Source organism: Abramis brama (genome assembly GCF_963993115.1).
Source record: "Abramis brama genome assembly, chromosome: 25".
Taxonomy (NCBI): domain Eukaryota; kingdom Metazoa; phylum Chordata; class Actinopteri; order Cypriniformes; family Leuciscidae; genus Abramis; species Abramis brama.
Window position 1 is genome coordinate 8,162,011 of NC_139987.1, and position 19,919 is coordinate 8,181,929.

A 19,919-nucleotide genomic window follows, 5' to 3' on the forward strand; every position below is an offset into this window, starting at 1 on the left:
ATACCAATCATTCTTGTTTTTAAGTAAACTGGGAAGTAATGTCCCTGCATATGTCTTAAAATATAGAAAAACCTCACTGTTTTAAAGTTTACGTAAAGTTTAATTAGTTAAGATTCGTTAACTAAAGTAGTTAACATGAACAAAGAATGAAAAATACTTACATTTTCAATTTCAACATTTACTAATATTTTTTTTGAATAAAATAAAATAAAATAAATAGAATAAAATAAAATAGTTAATGAAATGTTAAGTAACGAGCAAAAACGTTACTGTATTTTTAACAAACATTAACAAAGATAAATAAATGTTGTAAAAATATATTGCTTATAGTTTGTTCATGCTAGTTTATACATTAACTAATAATGTTAACAAATGAGACATTGTGAAGTGTAAAGTGCACTGTACAAATTATATGATTAATAAGTTATGACAACATATGTTTTTACATTGCTTTAACTCATCAAAATAAGTTAAGCAATTTTCTGCTTTTTAAAACAATTTTAAAAATTAATTTTAATGTAATTTAAATTGAAATGACTTAAACATCCACGTTGATTTTACTTAAAAATGTATGGCAGCAACTTTGTTTTTTACAGCGATTGTTTATTGCACAGTGTATTATGTGTAAAGCGTTTCAAATAATTTAATCGATTTATATAAATAATTAATTCAAAATATTTATCGTTTTATGGTTATTGCACATTTATAATACAAGGCAGAGAGACAACTAACCACTGAGATGAACGCTAAATAATAAAACTTAGATAAACAAAATGTCAACACAACATATAAGTACACTAAACAAGACTGCAGTAAAATAATATAGTTTTTATGACATAGAAGAATATAAACAGTCTGTCTTTTTTATTTTCTTAAAAAATAAATAACGTTTTCATAACAAAAAATAGTGTTGTTTTTCAGTGTGCGGAAAGTGTCGCAGCGTCTCCGCGACAGCAGGGGCAGCAGCGCCCGATGACCAGCACACACAGCCGTGACGTGGAGGAGAGACACATACCTCTGTCTGTTATTTAGCAGTCTGCTGTTGTTTCAAACTGCTGCATAATTCATTATACATTAAACAGCCGATTTTGATGCTGTAACAGCCATAATATGCGTTCATAACACGCCTAATAATGCATTTGCGCAGCGCTTGAGGAGCAGATTCCAGGGTGTGTCCAGTGTTTTGAGAGGCAGAAGCGTGTGGTGAGTGTTTACAAGAGGCCAGATTTATGGTTCTTAACATACACACGACTTTAATACACAGCTTATGGAAAAATAATAAGTTCTTGATGTTGAAATAATTATTCTGATAGCATAACGTCACTGTTTCTGTACTAAACCAAGACTGGAGCTTCACAGGACCTAAATGAAACCACTGCAAAATGAAATTTAGGCAAAATAACTTTAGATATTGCAAGCTAAGTAAATTAAGCAGTGGAAAGTGATCTCACTCTCCACCTGTCACCTGACTTCATGCCCTGACATCCATACAGTGCTTAAATTGAATTATGTTTGGGCTTTCTGCAAGTGGTACCAAGTTAAAATGCATTGGTTGTACAGTTGTCATGCCAGGTCAGTGGTGTTGTGAAGCAGTTTAGTTACATGACTAAATGAGTAGTGTGTGTCTGTAGGCTGAATAATCATGGGTTCACTCGGGAGCCGCTTCCAGTCGTCGGCCCGGGGCCCGGAGGAGGCCCTGGAGAGGCAGTGCGCTGGAAACAGACACAGCTGTGAGTGCAGGAAGAGGAAACGCAGCTCCCGCTGTGAGTGTGACAGCGAGCCGGAGGAAGAGGACAGCCAGCTGGACACGCCACGCAGGTCAGAATACACACACCGCTGCCGCTCAAAAGATTGGGGTCGGTCGATATAAGAAGTTTTTGTTTTTGAAAGAAGTCTCTTATTCTCACAATCCTGCATTTATTTGATCAAACATACAGTGAAATATTGTTACAATTTAAAATAACTGTTTTCTGTTTGTATATATTTAAAAATATCATATGATTGCAAAGCTGAATTTTCAGCATCATTACTCCAGCTTCAGTAGCTATGTACCAGTAAAATTTATGAAAATTTGGGACCAAAAATTATTCAGACACTTTGACCTGGCCATGTTTTCTTTATTTGCTAATGCAACCTTTTTACACCACAGACTGAACAACATTAAGCATTACTTGTAAATTGGTTTACCTAAATTGGTATTATCTAATTGTCTAAATACTTAAATACTAATTTAAATACTTAAATTTAACAGCTGACCGCTATTCAACATAATTAATGTGTGAGGCAGTCTAACAGAAGCATGGCCAAAACCAGTGAAATATCAACTGATTTAATAACTTGGAGTTCTTGTCATATTTTATTACCATTTTCTAAACTATAGCGAATAAACTGTGATAATGTGAGAAATGTTGAAGGTGTCAGAATAAATTTTAGTTTGACTGTATTTGAAATATAAATGTCTTAAAGGAGAACTCCGGTCAATTTTAACATTGAGCTCATTTTTTTGTAAATTTGGAGTGCTGTCAGTACAGAGAACAACGACAAAAATCGGTGTTGCCTACTCCGTGTTATCCTCTTTTTAAAATTTGCACCCTGTTGACTTCAATGGGGCAAGTTTTAAACCTGCTTTTAGCCTCTTAACATCCTTGATGTGTCATTACAAGTGCACAGCCAATGTGAGTGATTCCTTCAGAGTGAACACGGTGAATCTGACTACAGTAGATGTGAAAGATATGAATAAAAATGAAGTTAATTCAGCCAGCACACATACCTGTATTTATTTCCTGTTTTCGGTTGAAGTCCACAGTAGTTGATTGTCGAGTTCACGCGCGTGATCATAGGTAACTAACTAACTGCGTGAACTCGACAATCGACTACTATGGACTTCGACCGAAAACAGGATGTAAATACAGGTATGTGCGCTGGCTGAATTAACTTCATTTTTATTCATATCTTTCACATCTACTGTAGTCAGATTCACCGTGTTCACTCTGAAGGAATCACTCACATTGGCTGTGCACTTGTAATGACACATCAAGGATGTTAAGAGGCTAAAAGCAGGTTTAAAACTTGCCCCATTGAAGTCAACAGGGTGCAAATTTTAAAAAGAGGATAACACGGTGTAGGCAACACCGATTTTTGTCGTTGTTCTCTGTATTGACAGCACTCCAAATTTACAAAAAAATGAGCTCAATGTTAAAATTGACCGGAGTTCTCCTTTAACTGTCACTTTTGATCAATTTAATGCATCCTTGCTGAGTAAAAGTATTCATTTCTTTCTTTTAAAGAAATATAAATGTAACAGGTGATACCTGCATTGTCACATTAATTAGTGTTGTTTGATTGTATTTAATAGATGTCTAATTTTTTTTTTTTTTTCTGCGGACAGGAAGAAGTTGAAAAGCACCTCTAAGTACATTTACCAGACGCTATTCCTGAATGGAGAAAACAGTGACATCCAGATCCGTGCCCTGGGGCAGGAGTGGAACCTGCATAAAATATACCTGTGTCAGGTTGGTCCAGCTGTTCACTTCTCCTAATAACAGACTACTCATTTAGCTTTTGATTTAAATGTTTTTTTCCCCCTTTCATTTTCCTGTTTGGAAACAGTCTGGCTATTTCTCCAGCATGTTCAGTGGATCCTGGAAGGAGTCTAACATGATGGTTATTGAGCTTGAGATCCCAGACCAAAATATTGACACTGAGGGTGAGGATTTTACACCGCCTTGATGCAATGAACACATTTAAGTTGTTGTGTTTGTATTGTGGACCCCAAACATTCATATCCTGACCTTGTTTTCTTCTCCATCTGTAGCCCTGCAAGTGGTTTTCGGGTCACTCTACAGGGATGACGTATTGATCAAACCAAGTCGGGTTGTTAATATTCTCGCTGCTGCTTGTATGCTTCAATTGGTAAGTATGTCTAGGGTTAAAAACAGCGTCTGATCCGTAAAGATATGCGATTTCTCTGTCGCGTGCCCAATCTTACATTTTTGATCATGTGCACACATTTTTATTTATTGCAAACTTTTGCTTTCCAAAAATGTGGTTGTGATTTCTTCTAATCAACTTGTTACCTACGTAAAGTTATCTAATCCACTAGAATTACTTTTGATAGTCATAGTGACATATCCGTATGAATGGGTTTTGCCATCTATGCTGTAATTTTTCAGCGAAAGTTTTAATGAATGTATGGCTGTCTTAGAGTTTCACTTTGATTTTAATAACTATAATGTCTATGTGTTATTGAGCTACTGTTCAAAGGTTTGGGTTTAGTATGTAAAAAAGAAAAAAATAATTAGTAATTTTATTCAGCAAGGATTCCTTAAATTGATCAAAAGTGATAGTCAAGACATTTAAAGGGATGGTTCGGAGTAATTTCAACCCAGGGTCCTTTGCACCATGACCTCGAGCCAAACACACCCCCTCCATCCCCCCCACACACACACACACCACCAGAAGCTTTTTTTCCCAAATCACGGAAGTGACCTCGACGCCCGGGTTAGCGTTAACATGAGCCATCAGGCAAGTGTTATTTAGATAAACTCCTGATGTACTTACAAACTTTCCAATGCCTTGTTTTATGAGTACAGAACCTATTTGTACTAATGTAGAAGTTTGGTCCCATTCTGGGCATTATTAGTGGCGTAATTTACGAGATACAACCTTGGATCCATTAGCGCCTGCACTAAGCCATTCGGCTGATTTCTCTAAATAAGCTCTAACTTTAATAATGTTCGACCAAAGGAATAAAAGCTTCTGGGGGGGATGGGGTGTATGGCTCGAGGTCATTGTGCAAAGGACCCTGGGTTGAAATTACTCTGAACCATCCCTTTAAAATGTTACAAAAGATTTCCACAAAACTATTTAGGCACAACTGTTTTAAACATTGATAATAATAATAATCATCTGATTTCTGAAGGATCATGTGACAGTGAAAACTGGAGTAATGATGCTGAAAATTCATCTTTATATCACAGGAATAAATTAAATTTCATAATATATTACAAACAAAAAACTTATTTTAAATTGTAATAATAATTTTCGGTATTACCGTTTTAGTGTGTTTTTATCAAATACTTGCAGCCTTGGTGAGAACGAGACTTCTGTTAAAACAGACCCCAATTTTTATTTATTTTTTCATTTGTAAAGAGCTTATCTGAAAAATGTATAATAGTTTATATTTATAATATAATTATTGTGTTTTTAACAAGTGCAAACGTTGACAAGGCAATACAAATCTGAACTACTGGAATGTCAATACAAGCAGAAAAAATCCTCACTGCTGCAGAAAGCGACAAATGCACAGCCAATCAGAATCACTCTCCTAGAAACACCTTAGCAACCAGATAGCAACACCCCTATAGCCACCAACTACACTTTTTAATCACTGGTGCAGGTTGTCTTTCTAGTGTCATCCTTAATGATATGCTTTTTGTCTTTCCCAGGATGGATTGATCCAGCAGTGTGGAGAGACCATGAAGGAGAACGTGAATGTGAAGACCGTGTGCAGCTATTATAACTCAGCCACCATGTACGGCTTGGACTCCGTCATGAAGAAGTCAGTAGTCTGGTTTGATTCCCTTCATTATTCTCCACCACTCTTGTGACATAATGAGCATGTTGCATGTGCACTGCAGGTGTTTAGAGTGGCTCCTCAATAACCTCATGACGCATCAGAACGTGGACCTCATGAAGGAGCTCGGGTACAGTCTTACTTTATGCATCTGAAGGTTTCGTTTTTTATAAATGTTTGGTCTCATTTAGTATGTGTGTGTAGGGTGAAAATTATGGAACAACTTATTCAGTCTTCCGATCTGTTCGTAATGCAAGTGGAGATGGATGTCTACACAGCACTGAAAAAGGTAGGTGATGTGGCACATGATCCACGTGTCTTATGCCCCCTGGTGGTTTAAACATGCTTCAGGAAGTAGATGGAAATTTAATACATTTAAATATATTTTTGATGATTGTGAGAAAATAATAACAAAAGAACAACAATATATGGAGAAAAAAAGAATACACTTTATACTGTTACTGATATTTCTAAACATAATGTTTAGTGGATTTAAACAACTTGTGCTATCTTAATATTTCATACATTAATTATAGAACATTTTGGTTTAAAATATGATGCAACACGTGTGTGTGTGTGTATATATCTATATTATATATAATTCATCAAAGGGACCTGTTGTTGTTGTTTTTTACTTGACTGTTTTCTACATTGATGATAATAATAATAAATGTTTCTGGAGCATATTAGAATGATGCTGAGAATTCAAGTTTGCATCACAGGAATAAATTACATTTTAAAATAAATTTAAATAGAAAACAGTTTTTTTTTTTTTATTGTAATAATATTTCACAATATTGCTGTTTTTACTGTATTAATGCAGCCTTGGTGAGCATAAGAGACTTTTTTCAAAAACATAAAACATTTTTAATGTTTCCAAACTTTTAAAGAATGAATGTCAGGCTTTATAGGGTTAAGTCTGTGTTTTTAGCGGTGCACTGCAATTACATCACATCTTATTATTATTTTTTAACTCTGTTTTTCAGTGGATGTTCTTGCAGCTTAATCCATCCTGGGATGGTCCTATCAAACAGCTTCTGCTCGATGCAGATGCCTGGCTTTGTAAAAGAAGAAGTGGTACGTTCCACGCATACAAATGCTTGAACACATTTCTATAATCTTCCTCTAACTGCCACACTCGTACACAGAGGTTGGAGAGCAGGAGCCCTTTCTGAGCTCAGATGACGGGATGCCCTTCGTGCCCGTTTTCCGACTCATCCGCCTGCAGTACATCATCAATGACCTGGCCTCCGCCCGCATGCTGGAACGGGACAACATCCTACCGCCCGGTGACTCTCCTCTTGACTTCCAGAACTTGCATGAATCCAGTCAGATTAAATATTTTTGAGAAAGCTTTTGCTATTTTTCTGTGCAGTATGCATCATCTTGTCCTGAAACGGTCCATTGTTATCCGAGGTGGATATTAGTGGGGCATATATATATTAACCCGACTTCCTCTTGTGTGTTTATCAGAGTGGCTGAGCACCGTGTACAAACAGCAGTGGTTCGCCATGCTGAGGACAGAACATGATAATGATAACGGGTGAGAGAACGTCCAACACCTGCACTGCTACACATTAAACATGTGGTTTGAATTGCAAATGAGTGAATGTGATGGTTACAGACCACAAGAGGCCAATAAAGAGGAGTTTGAGCTGAACAGCATGCGCTGTGGACGAAAACTGACCAAAGATGGAGATGTGAGTTGAACTCTTGCTATACAGTATATTGCATATTTTTGTTTTGATTAACATGTATGTATTTTTGTTGTCTCTGCAGTACTGTTGGCGATGGACGGGGTTCAATTATGGTTTTGACCTGCTGGTGACTTACACAAATCGCTTCATAATCTTTAAGAGAAACACCCTCAGTCAGCCATGTGGGGGCGCTGTCAGCTTACAGCCACGACGCCACCTTGCGTACCGGTGAGCTGTTACACATCTGCTTATTTTTCTCATATTATATTACATTGCGTTACATTATGAAGGAATGAGTATTATAATATAGCAATTTATCTTATACATCTTCCTACAGACGGTCTAAACTACAAATAATAATAATGTTTGCTTGTACAATGTGTATATGTTTGTACATGCTGTACATATATGGACATTGTTTCTTAGTAATAAAATTGTCTATTTATCTAGAAAACATTTATAGAAAATAATTAATGTTATTAAAAATGAATATATGTATATGCTTTGAATAATTTATAAATTCATTAACTTATTGAATGATTTAAATTACTTTAGAATTAATTAATTATTTTGTAACTAATATATTTAATAATAAATTGTATATTAAATAATAGCAAAAAATATTAAATGTATTTTTAAATCAGTTTTTAATATGGTACTAAGCAAGGTGGAAAACATTATTTTATTTTATTTTTCAAATTAATATTATATAATTAATAATTTCAGTTACTTTATAATTCATTCTTTTTGAAAATTATTTAAAGTTAATATTTAAATAAATAATACATTTTTTAAAATATCAAATATATTTTTACTTTAGTATTTAACGATTATTATTTATTTATTTTTCAGATTGCGCCTTGCTTCCTTTGATAGCAGTGGAAAAGTGGTTTGCAGCCGGTCAACCGGCTACCAGCTTGTGACCCTTGAAAAAGACCAGGTATTCTGTCATCATAACCTCAAATATAAAATCATTTTGTTTCCAGTTCCTTGACTTGACCGAAGTACTTCTTTGTGTCGCATTGACAGGAATATGTGGTGATGAACCTGGACAGCCGGCTCTTGTCTTTCCCTCTGTATGTGTGCTGTAACTTCCTCTACACTTCTCCGTCCAGTGAGAGGAGAGGCGACACACCGGAGCCAGAGAGCAGCAGCGCACGCTGTGTGTCGTGACCCAACACCGCCTCTAATCGAGCCTCTTTTTATTATTTATGTTCTGTTAACCTCATGTATATTATTTCATTCATTTTATTTGTATCCTTAATTTGTAAATAGTCAGGTGCCTTTTAAATAATTTACTATATATCAGTATCAGAGCTAAGAGTGAGTGCTCTTTGATTCTGTTTGTAAATTATTTGTTGGAAGTTGTCTTATATTTAAACATTTCTCATTGTTATTGTTAGGCTGGTTGTTAATTGGTCAGGCATTCCCACATTTTTTTTCTTTACAAAAAAAAAAAAAAGGACTGAATATTGTTTTTTTACTGTTCCAGTCGTTTGAAATTGGTGCTAACATGATAGAAGTTGTTGTTTTAGTCAATGCATGCTGATGTAGGATCAGTGATGGTTGAACAGGCATGTGTTGGTTTACCAGCAGGGCATTTCAAGTGACTTCCACAAGTGTCCAATGAAAATTTATACACAGTGTTTTTGGTGAAATGTAAATATTGTTGGACCAAAGGATCATATGATAGAAATTCTTATGAGATGTACATTAAAACAGCACTGACAGAAGGAATTGTTCACTTTTTTTATCCAGTATGAAAAACATCTCATTCTCACTTCAGTGCAGTAATAAAACTGGCCTAGAACATTTTCAATCATTTTAATTATTATAGACTTAATTTAGAAGTTAATACTATGAAGATGTGTATTTGTATATACGTGTATATATAAATCTTATAGCTATATATGTGGAAAAAAAATACATATATATATATAGACGCATTTATTTTTATAAATATATAGTAAATATTTTATGTATATGTTTTAATTATAATAAAATATTTGTTAACATTTATTAGAATTAAAAGTATAATTAAAAATAAAAACTTATTTTATATAACATATATATAAATAAAATTATATATGTGTGTGTGAATAATACACCTTATTTTCATTATAATTAAAAATTCAATTCAAGTGTTATATTTATTAATATACATATACATTTTATATACACACATATATATACAACAATATATGCTATATATATATATATATATAATAACATACTATATTATATATATATATATTAATTATGCATGTTATATAAAACATAATGCCTTGAATTTAATTATAATAAACATTTACTACAAATATTTTTTATTATAATAAAAATAACTTAACAATACAAAAAAACGTCTTAATGGTTCTAAAAATAGAATTCATTTTCTTTCATCAAAATGTTTTTTTCTGTTTCCCCGGGACACATTCAACAGACAGCAAGTTGATTTGTCACATTTATTGCCTGTACAAAAGCCACAAACAATACAGACACAGTAATCAACACACGCCACTCGCCAATACGCTGACAGCAAAGAGCAACCTTCTCGAAAAGCACATCTTCACAGTAAACCGATGAGTTTCGGCCATAATCTGCTCTTCACTGAGGTATTGAGTTCAAGCTGTCCTTCAGTCTGCGGGTCACACTGGGCAGCAGGTTCAGGTGCTCGTCCACACAGCTGCTCACACAGCTGTCCATCAGCGCCCGCACGGCAGGCTCCTTCGCCCCGGAGTCAAACAGGTCCTTGGCTTTATCGTTACAGTGCATCGTACACCTCGAGAGACGATCCTGTGGGTGAATCAAGAGTTCTTCCACATCACGCTCTTCCAGCTGGAAGATTAAGAGTAAATGATGATCTCACAGAACGACTGACCTGAAACTGCTCGAGCTCACTAGTGACCAGTCCTTGAGCTTTAGCCAGCGGCGTGTGGCAGCGCTCGATACACTGGTGCACCTGGTTCATGGACTCACCGGGACGCTCACAACACTCGGCACTGCAGTGGAACATGCGGCCCTGAGAGCACATTTCAGTGTTAGCAGACGTTTACTTGCTCAACATCTGACTAATAAGTGGCACAATCTAGTTCTTTTCTCTTTACCTCTTTCTTTTTGTGAACCTTTTCTTTGGTTTGTATAAGCCGTTTATGTAATCAATTACTTTGAGGTGTCCTTGTCATATTGATTCTCATTGTAATAAATGTATCACTTTACTCAAACTAGATTGGTTTGTGTGCGAGATGTTTTCCAGTACGCGTTCAATATTTTAATGTTACACGCCTTATTCCCTCAGTCTAGACTAAAAGGGTTTGTAACAATATTCCATAAAAATGTAAATTAATTATAATTACTAACATTATATATATTTTGTATAATCCATTGTATATAAATAATATATTAATATTAATTCATTTTACATGTATATAATTGTATGTAATTGACTATTAAAAAGTTTTAACAACTTTTTTAGTTAAAAAGTTTGGGGTCGTTGTGAAAGAGTCGCTCATTTTTGAAAGAAGTCTCTTATGCTCACCAAGGCTGCACTTATTTAATCAAAAATACATAATACAACTGTAATATTGTGAAATATTATTTCAATTTAAAATAACTGTTTTCTATTTGATTTAAATTTTAATGTATTCCTTTAATTAATGTATTAGCATTTAATGTATTAGCTTTAATTTCTTAATAATAATAGTACTACTAATAATAAAAACATCTTACTGACCCCAAACTTTTAATGTGTGAATATATGTTTTTTTTTTTAAAAACAATGAATCATTAAACTAATCAAAAGTGACAGTAAAGACATTTATATGTCTTTGAATTATTTGAATTATTTGTATTTCAAATAAATGCTATGCTTTTGTACTTTCATCATGGATTCCCTAAAATTATTAAGCAAAAATTGTTTTCAACATTGATAATTATAATAAATGTTTCTTGAGCATCAAATCATCATATTATAATTATTTCTAAAGGATCATGTGACAAGTATCTAATGATACTGAAAATGGCTGCTTACAGTAAAATATAATAAAATAGAAAAGTTATTTTAAATTGTAATCATTTTAACAATATTGTTGAACATTGAATGAATCATTCCTATTCATATCATTTAAATAAAAAACTGAAATGAATGTTGAGCCACAAAGAGCAACAGTGTTCTCATTATCATATCATCTTGTCCCTCAGATCAGTTACTTCTGAAGAATCTGAAGGTCATCCTCCTCCTCATCATCCTCATCCTCACCTGCATCTTCCGGATGTGATCTCTCTCGAGACTCTGAACCATGTCCTCCACTGCCTTCTGCACGCGAGCCTGCTGAGCCTCTGCCATTCCTGATCTCACATCCACTGCTTCAGTTCTTCTTTAACCAGCGACTCTATAAAGCCATGAATCACAACGAACACGTTTTACTAACAACTCCTGGAAACCACTACTGAAACCTTACAAATGCAACTGTTTGAACTGACACCAAAATGCTTCAATAATACTACAGTAAGGTCACCTCCTGCCACACCAAAGCATGCTGCCACTATATTCACGCCACTTCCGCCATGGAGTGCTTCCTATTTCCGGTTCCGAACTTCTTCTTTCAAAGGACGAATCTGCGGCTTCTGGATTTCACGCACTTTATTATTTTAACTTCTCAAAGCGAGATTTACAGAGGTGAGATGTATGGTGTTTTGACAGCTGCGTAAACTTGGACGTGACATGCATGACAATGTCGGCGTGAAAGTCTTAAGTAGTTTAACTTCTTTAACTAATTTGTTTTGAATCGATTAGACTTAACTGCACTTTGTCCTCTCTGTCTACAGCAGTTTTTATCAATGCTATCGATTAAATATTTACATTTTTATTACAGCTTACATTATTAGCAGACTGTCGAAACTGTAAATTGGGTTTATCCATGCTTGTGTTCAAGAGCAGACGGAGCTCAACGCGACTGAACTGAACGCAAGAGTCTCGATTCGTTTTCACAGGTGAAAATAGTCTTAAAAGCGCGTGTCAATCATAGACTGTAAAAAAAAAAAAAAAAAAATTGTTAAGTGATTCCTTAAAAATGGACGAAATGAAAAGAACAAGTAATGGAAATATTTTTCTGTTTCTCATTACCAGTGTTGGGGGTAACGTATTAAAAGTAACGCGAGGTACGTAATCAGATTACTTTTTCAATTTACTAGTAAAACATTACTTTAAAAATTACGTTACAAATTATCTAAGTTACTTTTTCAAACAAGTAACGCAAGATAATTTGTTTTCATATATTTATTGACTGACAGCTTTCCTGTCCCCATGTTGAGAGAAAACTGGAGTTGTGCAGAGGCGTTGTGTGCGCTGAGTGAACATGATGGTTAATAGTGCTAGACTAAATGTAAATCTCACTGGCACAAAAACAGATTCAGTATTCCTCAAAATTAATAAAAACAGACATACTAATACAAATAAGCAAAAATTGCTTCAGTTAGACATCACATTTGGTAATTTTTTTAGTTATAAGTAGTTACTTCGCAACCGTTAAAGTACATTCTATATATATAGTATGAGTGTGTGTGTGGTATGATTGTGTGCAGTAATCTGGACTACATTTTCCATGTTGTCATTATCATGTGACCTACCAGCGTCAGTTGGGTCGCTTCAATGCCATTCACAAATCCTCTCTCATGGCCTAATGGGATAGTAAAGTGTCCATCTTATGCACACTTCAGAATTCAGAGAACTTTGAATTCAGACATACTACTTTTTTCACATACTGTTTTTCACCTACTATATAGTACGTAATGGAAGTATTCAATTTCGTATACAATTTGCACAAATGTGTTGCATTTGACATCCCTGCAAATTCATGAAAATTCCTTCATAGAATATTTTTCTCTAACATATTTTATCAACCAGATAATAAAATGCAAATCTGGAAGCAAGCTACATGATTTGTTTTGTAAAGCAAAATCTGACTTTTTCTATTAGATGATATAAAACACTGCTGTCAGTGAAGACATTTCGAACATCCACCTTCTTCCAAAGTACATTTCCTAAATGAAAAAGTTTATGATCTCATGTAAATGCCTTGTTTACCTGTGCCATTTCTTTTTCAGATGTTATTATTTGTGAAGCACTAAATCCCTAGAATGGCTCTGAGACACCTGTCGATAAAGGCTTTCCTCTTCATCGGGCTTTGTCAAGTAGGACGCAGGGGTTTTGCCTCTGCTCCTGAAGTCAGAGAGCCACCCAAGAAAATCGGTATGGTCAAATTCACATCATTCATTTATTTTAGTAGGTGTGAGACTTTTTAACCCTTTAAAGACCTACAGTGAAATAATAGTCAGAAAACTCAAATTTTAAATGGAACAGTTTATTGAACCTTTAGCCTAAATCTAAAAACAAAAAGTTTGCATGTGTGTTTTAGATTTCGTATAATATTTGATTTTGATTTTACACCAAGCTTTTATGGCTCATATAGGATGATATAGTGAGAAATATTGAGGTCACACTTGAGGAGGAGAAAAACACCTGTTTTATTCAGAAGTCCAAACTGAGCATATGTTATTTATATGGTCAAAATGTATATAGCTTGTAAAACCAGTATAGCAGACTACTTGCATAAAATGCACATAAATATCAGTTTTCACTCTATATATCTAATAATAACATGTCTTAGTAAGATAATATTTACATAATTAAATTATTTTGTGGGCAAAAACATATAATGCAATGCAATACAATGATGATTGAGAGATATATTAATAGACGTTCTTCTAAAGCCTGATGTATCATATTTGATTCTCACATTTTTCTAAGAAAATACGTATGGATAATTAAATAAACCTGCTTCAGTCCAGTAAGTGTTCATCTTGAAATATTAATAGCAATATAAAATTATTCTTTTTACTTGATAATTTTTTTGAAAGATTTCACAGCAAAAAGACAATTACATTAAAAGGCCTTTTACTTGCTAAAACATTTGAATTCTGAATAGTGCATGTAAATGAAAATGCATGTAGTAAATTGTGTACAACAGGTTTTTCAGCAAAGTTTTTCTCATGTTGTTAATTAATAGGCTTTTAGAAATTCATGTATCAGATATGAGACCGTAGACTTTATAGGGTTAATGGGAGTGTTTGGTGGGATCTGATGGATTAAGAGTCCATTTCTTCTTCAGCAATAATTGGGGCTGGTATTGGAGGCACGGCAGCAGCGTTTTTCTTAAGACAAGAGTTTGGGCCGGGAGTGAAGATCGAAGTGTTTGAGGCGGGGACTGTCGGAGGGCGTCTGGCCACTGAGAACATTGGAGGATACGAGTATGAGACGGGGGGATCCATTATTCACCCCCTTAACCTGCACATGAAGTACTTTCTGGACAGACTCGGTCAGTGTCCACTTCCCTCTCAAGATCTTTCTGTTTAAAGAAATCTTATGATGTCCTTCTACGAAACAACTGGATATTTTCAGTTTAATCGGGGAAACTAAAGTGTGTCACTTCAGGGCTTTTCACACTTGAAATAGTTTACCCTGGGAAAATTAGAGAATTTTATATTCTAAAATGTACATCAACTAATTAATACATTTTCAAATGAGAGATAAATCTTGCATTTTAACAAATTATTTTTCTTATAAACCATGTCAATATCTATGAAAAAAACCTAGACTTAGATTGTAGTGACAAGATGTCGTTTCACACTGTACATTCCTAAACCCTGGGTTAATGTCCTTATTTGCATATTTGCACTGCCAGTGTCACTGATTGGACGAGCACAGCATCGGTTTATATAAAATCTAATTGTATACATTGCTATCAAGTATTAAGAATCAAAACCTTCTTTACACCAACATATGAGGCATGTGATTGGCTGTCTGTTGCTAAGCATCTAGCTGTAATATTCTAACACCAGATCATTTCACACGTTTGGCACCGCATTAGAGAGTTAACAGTGCAAAAGCGATGCTAACCCTGCTCCGGACCAGGGTTTCATAACCCCGGGTAAAAAACGCTAACTCTCCTTAACCTGGGGTTAAAAGCAGGGTTTAGAGCAACGACAACCCGGGTTAAGTGTGAAAAGCCCTATCTTATGTCATTTTCTTTGATCAGGTTTGTCACCTCGTGCTGATGTATCTTCTAAACTGGCGATATTTGACGGGAAGGAGCTGACCTTCGAAGAGAGCGACTGGTTCATCGTGAATTTCATACGCATGCTTTGGAGATATGGATTCCACTTCATTCGGATGAATATGTGGGTGGAGGGCATAATGGACAAGTTTATGAGGTTTGTCTGTCGTGCCGCCTTAATTCATCTAGTGAGGAATAGAATGATTATGACCAGTAAGTTCTTAAGTTCCTTTCATTGTCCCCTTCTGTCCTCTGTGTAGGATATATCAGTACCAGCAGTTTGGCTACTCGTTCTCCAGCGTGGAGAAGCTGCTGCATGCTATGGGTGGAGACGGTTTCCTCACTCTGGTCAATCAGACGCTGGAGGAGGCCATGCTGGCCGAGGGCTTCTCTCAGGTCTTTCTCAATGACATGGTAGCACCCATCACACGAGTCAACTACGGCCAAAGTGTCCGAATCAGTGGATTTGCAGGTATGTTTATACTATAAAGTATGTTTGTGACCTTTCAGCATTAATAACAAGTGGGCATATAACACTATTTTTTTTTGTGTAAATGGAATCTATTGCTATTTAAACAGTGTAAATAGCCGCTGCATTAACATATTTATAATACTCTGAATGTTTGATGTTTGTGCCAAATCAAAATCATCTGGTGCAACCAGTGTGCAAACATGCAGGGAAATCATATGACTGTTTGTCAAGGTCAGTTTGTCTCTTAAAATATCAGATAATTTGACCTTTTTATGACAAGGCAAAGTTAGTTCAGGTTGAAGAATGTCATGTGGTGCGACTCTGCAAAAACTTAATGAGATTTACAAATTTATGATTCATTATATTTCTAATAAAAATATACTTTTTACATTGAAAAATGTATTTAAAACTTTTCTGAAAATAATGATTAAGGTGTGTACACTCAAGTATTCGCAGTGTAAGGAAAATATGTTATTATTCGGTTACACCACATGACATTTTTAGTCATTATATTTATCCCTTTTCAGTTGTTTTATTTTTATATAAAGTTTTTCAAAATGATATGAAACCAACATACATTTAAAAATGTAAAAACCAAAGCATACATTTAAATAAAAAAACTGTCAAATAGATTTTTTTGTTTTTTTCAAATGCCATAGAGACCATGTGCTGTAATTATGTAACAGCAGAGTTTGCATTTTTAGTTTTGTACCACAAATTTGTTGTTGCGTTTGGTCAACACTTCATATCTGTGTAATCTGATGTATAATATTGTTGTCTAATGTGTAATCTGGTCCTACAGCAAAAGCATTTTGGAAACACTGATTTAATGCATACAGAAGTGTGTGAATATGGCGTATTCCTTTTGTAGGCGCTGTCGCACTAGCAGGAGCCGAGTCAGGTTTGTGGGCAGTGGATGGAGGGAATAAGTTGGTTTGTTCCGGGCTTTTGTACCACAGCAAAGCCGAGCTTGTTCCAGCTCGTGTGACTGGCATCTCCATAAAGATGAGACCATCCAAAATTGGTACAGTCCACTATGAACATTATAGTAAATCTTTTTATATAGTATGTACACTACCGTTTGGGGTCAGTACGATTTTCTTTCAAAGAAATTAACACATTTATTTAGCAAGGATATATTAAACTGACCTAAAGTGACAGTAAAGACATTAATAATGTTTCAAAATGACAGTAAAGACATTAATAACGTTTCAAAATATTCTATTTCAGATAAATGCTGTTCTTTTGAACTTTGTATTTATTTATTTATGTATTTATTTATTTATAAAAATTTACGCATACGCAATTGTTTTCAATATTGATAATAATAAATGTTTATTGAGCATCAAATCAGAATATTACAATGATTTCTAAAGAATCATGTGACATTGCATCACATGAATAAATTAAATTTTAAAACACATTGTAATATTTCACAGTATTAATGCTACTGTATTTTTGATCAAATAAATTCAGCATTGTTGAGCATAAGAGACAAAAAAATTGTTAAAATCTTTTGAATGGTAATGTGTCTCTACAGTCTGATCATATTTACCAATTTTTTTATTAATTTTTTTTGCCTTTCAGGTTCAGTCACAAATTTCTATGAGGTGAACTACGTTGGTGAGTCTGGTGCCGCCCACTCCATGTACGACATAGTTGTAGTCGCCACACCTCTCCACCAGGGCATGTCTGACATCATCTTCTCAGGCTTTTCTCCACCCATTCCATCCCACTTCCCCGGCCGTTACCACCAAACGGTGGCTACGCTGGTCCACGGCCTGCTCAATGTGTCCTTCCTGGGCACCACAGACAAGCCGGAAGACTTCTTCGTATCTGATGTCCTCACGCTGGATAACAAAGCCGTCGACATCCTGAGCCTGAGCTCTCTGAGCCCGGTGAAGATTCCCAAGGGCTACAGCCCAAGCCCTGCCAGCCAAAGCAAAGTTTGGAAGATCTTCTCGTCCCAGCCTCTTTCTCAGCAGCATCTGCAGCAAATCTTCCTGTCCTGGGACTCTGTGTCGGAGAAGCGTTGGCTCGCGTACCCCTCCTACAACCCGCCGCACCGCAGGACGCCTCCCTTCATCCTCCACGAGCGCCTCTACTACCTCAACGCCGTGGAGTGGGCGGCCAGTGCCATGGAGATGAGCGCCATTTCGGGCCGTAATCTGGCCCTGCTCGCCCACCACCGCTGGTTCCAGCAGACGGGCAAAATCGACCAGGAGGATCTGCACACCCGACTCAGAGGTGAACTTTGACAGAAGAGCAGGGCGCTTCATAAGCAATAAACTCTCTCATGGAGATGAGAGATTGGATTTTGTGCTGTTTATTTGAAAATGATTTTTTTTTTCTTGGTGAATCTCATAAAGAAATATCTGCTTTATATTTCGCCCCCAAAATAAGAAATTATATTTCACCCATTTTTAGTAACTTTATTTTCAGTACAATTAAGCACTTTCACCCCACAATTCTCATTACCGTAATGTGGAAGAATCTTATCATTACATAAGTTCAATTCAGTATAGTAAATACTTGATCTGTACTACAAATATACTTTACATGATATTATATACATACAATTTATATATTATTATAAACTATAATTATAATTAATAGATTTTTATATATATATCTGATCAAATTTGTCAGTTGTTTTGCGATTCATTAATGATTTCGTTAGCAGTGGCCTGGCGTTTAAGGTAGCATCACTTAACTTCACTGCAAAAAAAATTTGCAATTAATAGTTATTCTAGTATTTTTACTGGTATCTTTATTATTATAGATTTCTGAACAATAGATTTATACAATTTCACTTTGTACAGAACACTTAAGGGTAAATCAGCATGTTTCACAGACTACAAAGCCATAGAGACTACAAAATAATTATTTGGCAGAGTCTGTCTACATTCGTCCTTGTGGGGGAATCTCTGTAGGGTTGTATTGTAAAATATTTTCTTCTCAATTAAGCACTTTTTTTCCCATTAGCAAGTTTTTTTTGATCATTAAAAATTAAACACTATACTACTAATATGATGATAATTACAATACAATACTTTCCCCTTGTTTTGTGTTCTAGACGGGTTTCACGAGATTCACTCTTGTGTCCTTCAGGTACATTTTAAGAAGAGCCACCCAGGATGCACTGTGAAATTTCACCGTAATAGTGAGCGTTTATAAGATTGTGGGTATATTGCCCACTTAACTCTTTTAACAACATCATCTTGTGATGAGAAACTGTACAGTATGTAGAAGCACTAGGATTAGCACTATAGGTGGCTCTTTATTTTAAACGAAATGGAACAAAGTAATAATATAGACTGATTGATAATACTGCTACTAGTGTGTGTGAGTGGTCAGGGTCGCTATCATGTGCTAAGTTTGCACTGATATGTTAAAACTACCATGTTAGATCACTCGTCCACTCCTTTAACTTGTAATTTACAATCTCAATGACCTATAACTCTGATGAATGTGCACAGGAAACTATTGAATTCTTATTTTGTTCTTCCTGCAAATTTGCATTTAATATATTGTTAATTATTCTTGATGCCTTAAAGTGTCTTCGGTTTCACACACACAAAAAAAAAAAAAAAAAAAACTTGAATTACAGTTTAAATTCAAAAGAGTCGATGTGTGACTTGATTTTATTTCCACAGACCAAAGTGAAGTTTTTTTTCAAATTATGGTGGTATTTGTTTTACTGCTGTCAATTTATGGTGATTTAATTAAAAATAATTGCATTACATTTGTTGAATTTTAATAATGATCAGAGAATAATGGATCAAAACCTTTTTAAGTATTTTTTCCCTTGTTGCACAGACATTAACAGTCCTGGCAAACTAGCAAGTATTGAGACTTGGACTTGATATGAGTTTCTAACTTTGTGTTTTTCATGAAAATGAGCCTTTCTTATTTTGTAAGTTTATTTTGTAAGCTTATTTTGCCTTCCCTTTGTAAATGATGCCTTCCTGCAAGAACACACTCATTTCAGTCTCTTTACATATTTGGGATTTTTTTTTATAACAAATGGATGATTGTTCAAACTTGTCAAAATAGGATTGACA

At 35.0% G+C, this 19,919-nt stretch overlaps 3 protein-coding genes across 4 annotated transcripts; 2 read left to right on the plus strand and 1 right to left on the minus strand.

The window, feature by feature from the left end:
* Window positions 1–971: 971 nt before the first annotated feature.
* On the plus strand, window positions 972–9,005 carry gmcl1 (germ cell-less, spermatogenesis associated). Its single transcript, XM_084104346.1, has 15 exons — window positions 972–1,203; window positions 1,632–1,818; window positions 3,389–3,512; window positions 3,610–3,706; window positions 3,815–3,912; window positions 5,448–5,560; window positions 5,640–5,705; window positions 5,780–5,864; window positions 6,562–6,652; window positions 6,724–6,864; window positions 7,049–7,118; window positions 7,200–7,275; window positions 7,355–7,500; window positions 8,125–8,212; window positions 8,302–9,005. Exons 2-15 carry the CDS (start codon window positions 1,643–1,645, stop codon window positions 8,443–8,445), a joined length of 1,515 nt encoding a protein of 504 aa, XP_083960472.1. The 5' UTR covers window positions 972–1,203; window positions 1,632–1,642; the 3' UTR covers window positions 8,446–9,005.
* Window positions 9,006–9,720: 715 nt separating this feature from the next.
* On the minus strand, window positions 9,721–12,361 carry fam136a (family with sequence similarity 136 member A). Of its 2 annotated transcripts, none has more exons than XM_084104405.1 (4): window positions 11,787–12,361; window positions 11,528–11,660; window positions 10,151–10,291; window positions 9,721–10,065 (listed from the first exon to the last, which is right to left on the minus strand). In XM_084104405.1, the coding sequence occupies exons 2-4, from the start codon at window positions 11,612–11,614 to the stop codon at window positions 9,877–9,879; spliced, it is 417 nt and encodes a 138-aa protein (XP_083960531.1). In that variant the 5' UTR covers window positions 11,615–11,660; window positions 11,787–12,361; the 3' UTR covers window positions 9,721–9,876. The 2 variants fall into 2 exon arrangements, with proteins under 2 accessions (XP_083960531.1, XP_083960532.1); XM_084104406.1 differs by having other exon boundaries at window positions 11,752–11,839.
* On the plus strand, window positions 11,838–18,254 carry pcyox1 (prenylcysteine oxidase 1). Its single transcript, XM_084104403.1, has 7 exons — window positions 11,838–11,947; window positions 13,375–13,519; window positions 14,439–14,645; window positions 15,366–15,540; window positions 15,644–15,855; window positions 16,727–16,879; window positions 17,443–18,254. Exons 2-7 carry the CDS (start codon window positions 13,408–13,410, stop codon window positions 18,111–18,113), a joined length of 1,530 nt encoding a protein of 509 aa, XP_083960529.1. The 5' UTR covers window positions 11,838–11,947; window positions 13,375–13,407; the 3' UTR covers window positions 18,114–18,254.
* Window positions 18,255–19,919: the final 1,665 nt, after the last annotated feature.

Bases quoted from the DNA above. Each gene is read 5' to 3' on its own strand.
- fam136a (XM_084104405.1), bottom strand. From the start codon at position 11,614: ATGGCAGAGGCTCAGCAGGCTCGCGTGCAGAAGGCAGTGGAGGACATG. The intron at 10,292-11,527 runs GTGAGGATGAGG...ATGTGCTCTCAG, and splicing joins ATCACATCCGGAAGATGCAG to GGCCGCATGTTCCACTGCAG. The intron at 10,066-10,150 runs GTCAGTCGTTCT...ATTCACCCACAG, and splicing joins GTGAGCTCGAGCAGTTTCAG to GATCGTCTCTCGAGGTGTAC.
- gmcl1 (XM_084104346.1), top strand. From the start codon at position 1,643: ATGGGTTCACTCGGGAGCCGCTTCCAGTCGTCGGCCCGGGGCCCGGAG. The intron at 5,865-6,561 runs GTAGGTGATGTG...TCTGTTTTTCAG, and splicing joins TCTACACAGCACTGAAAAAG to TGGATGTTCTTGCAGCTTAA. The intron at 6,865-7,048 runs GTGACTCTCCTC...TGTGTTTATCAG, and splicing joins GGACAACATCCTACCGCCCG to AGTGGCTGAGCACCGTGTAC.
- pcyox1 (XM_084104403.1), top strand. From the start codon at position 13,408: ATGGCTCTGAGACACCTGTCGATAAAGGCTTTCCTCTTCATCGGGCTT. The intron at 14,646-15,365 runs GTCAGTGTCCAC...TTCTTTGATCAG, and splicing joins GTACTTTCTGGACAGACTCG to GTTTGTCACCTCGTGCTGAT. The intron at 15,856-16,726 runs GTATGTTTATAC...TTCCTTTTGTAG, and splicing joins CCGAATCAGTGGATTTGCAG to GCGCTGTCGCACTAGCAGGA.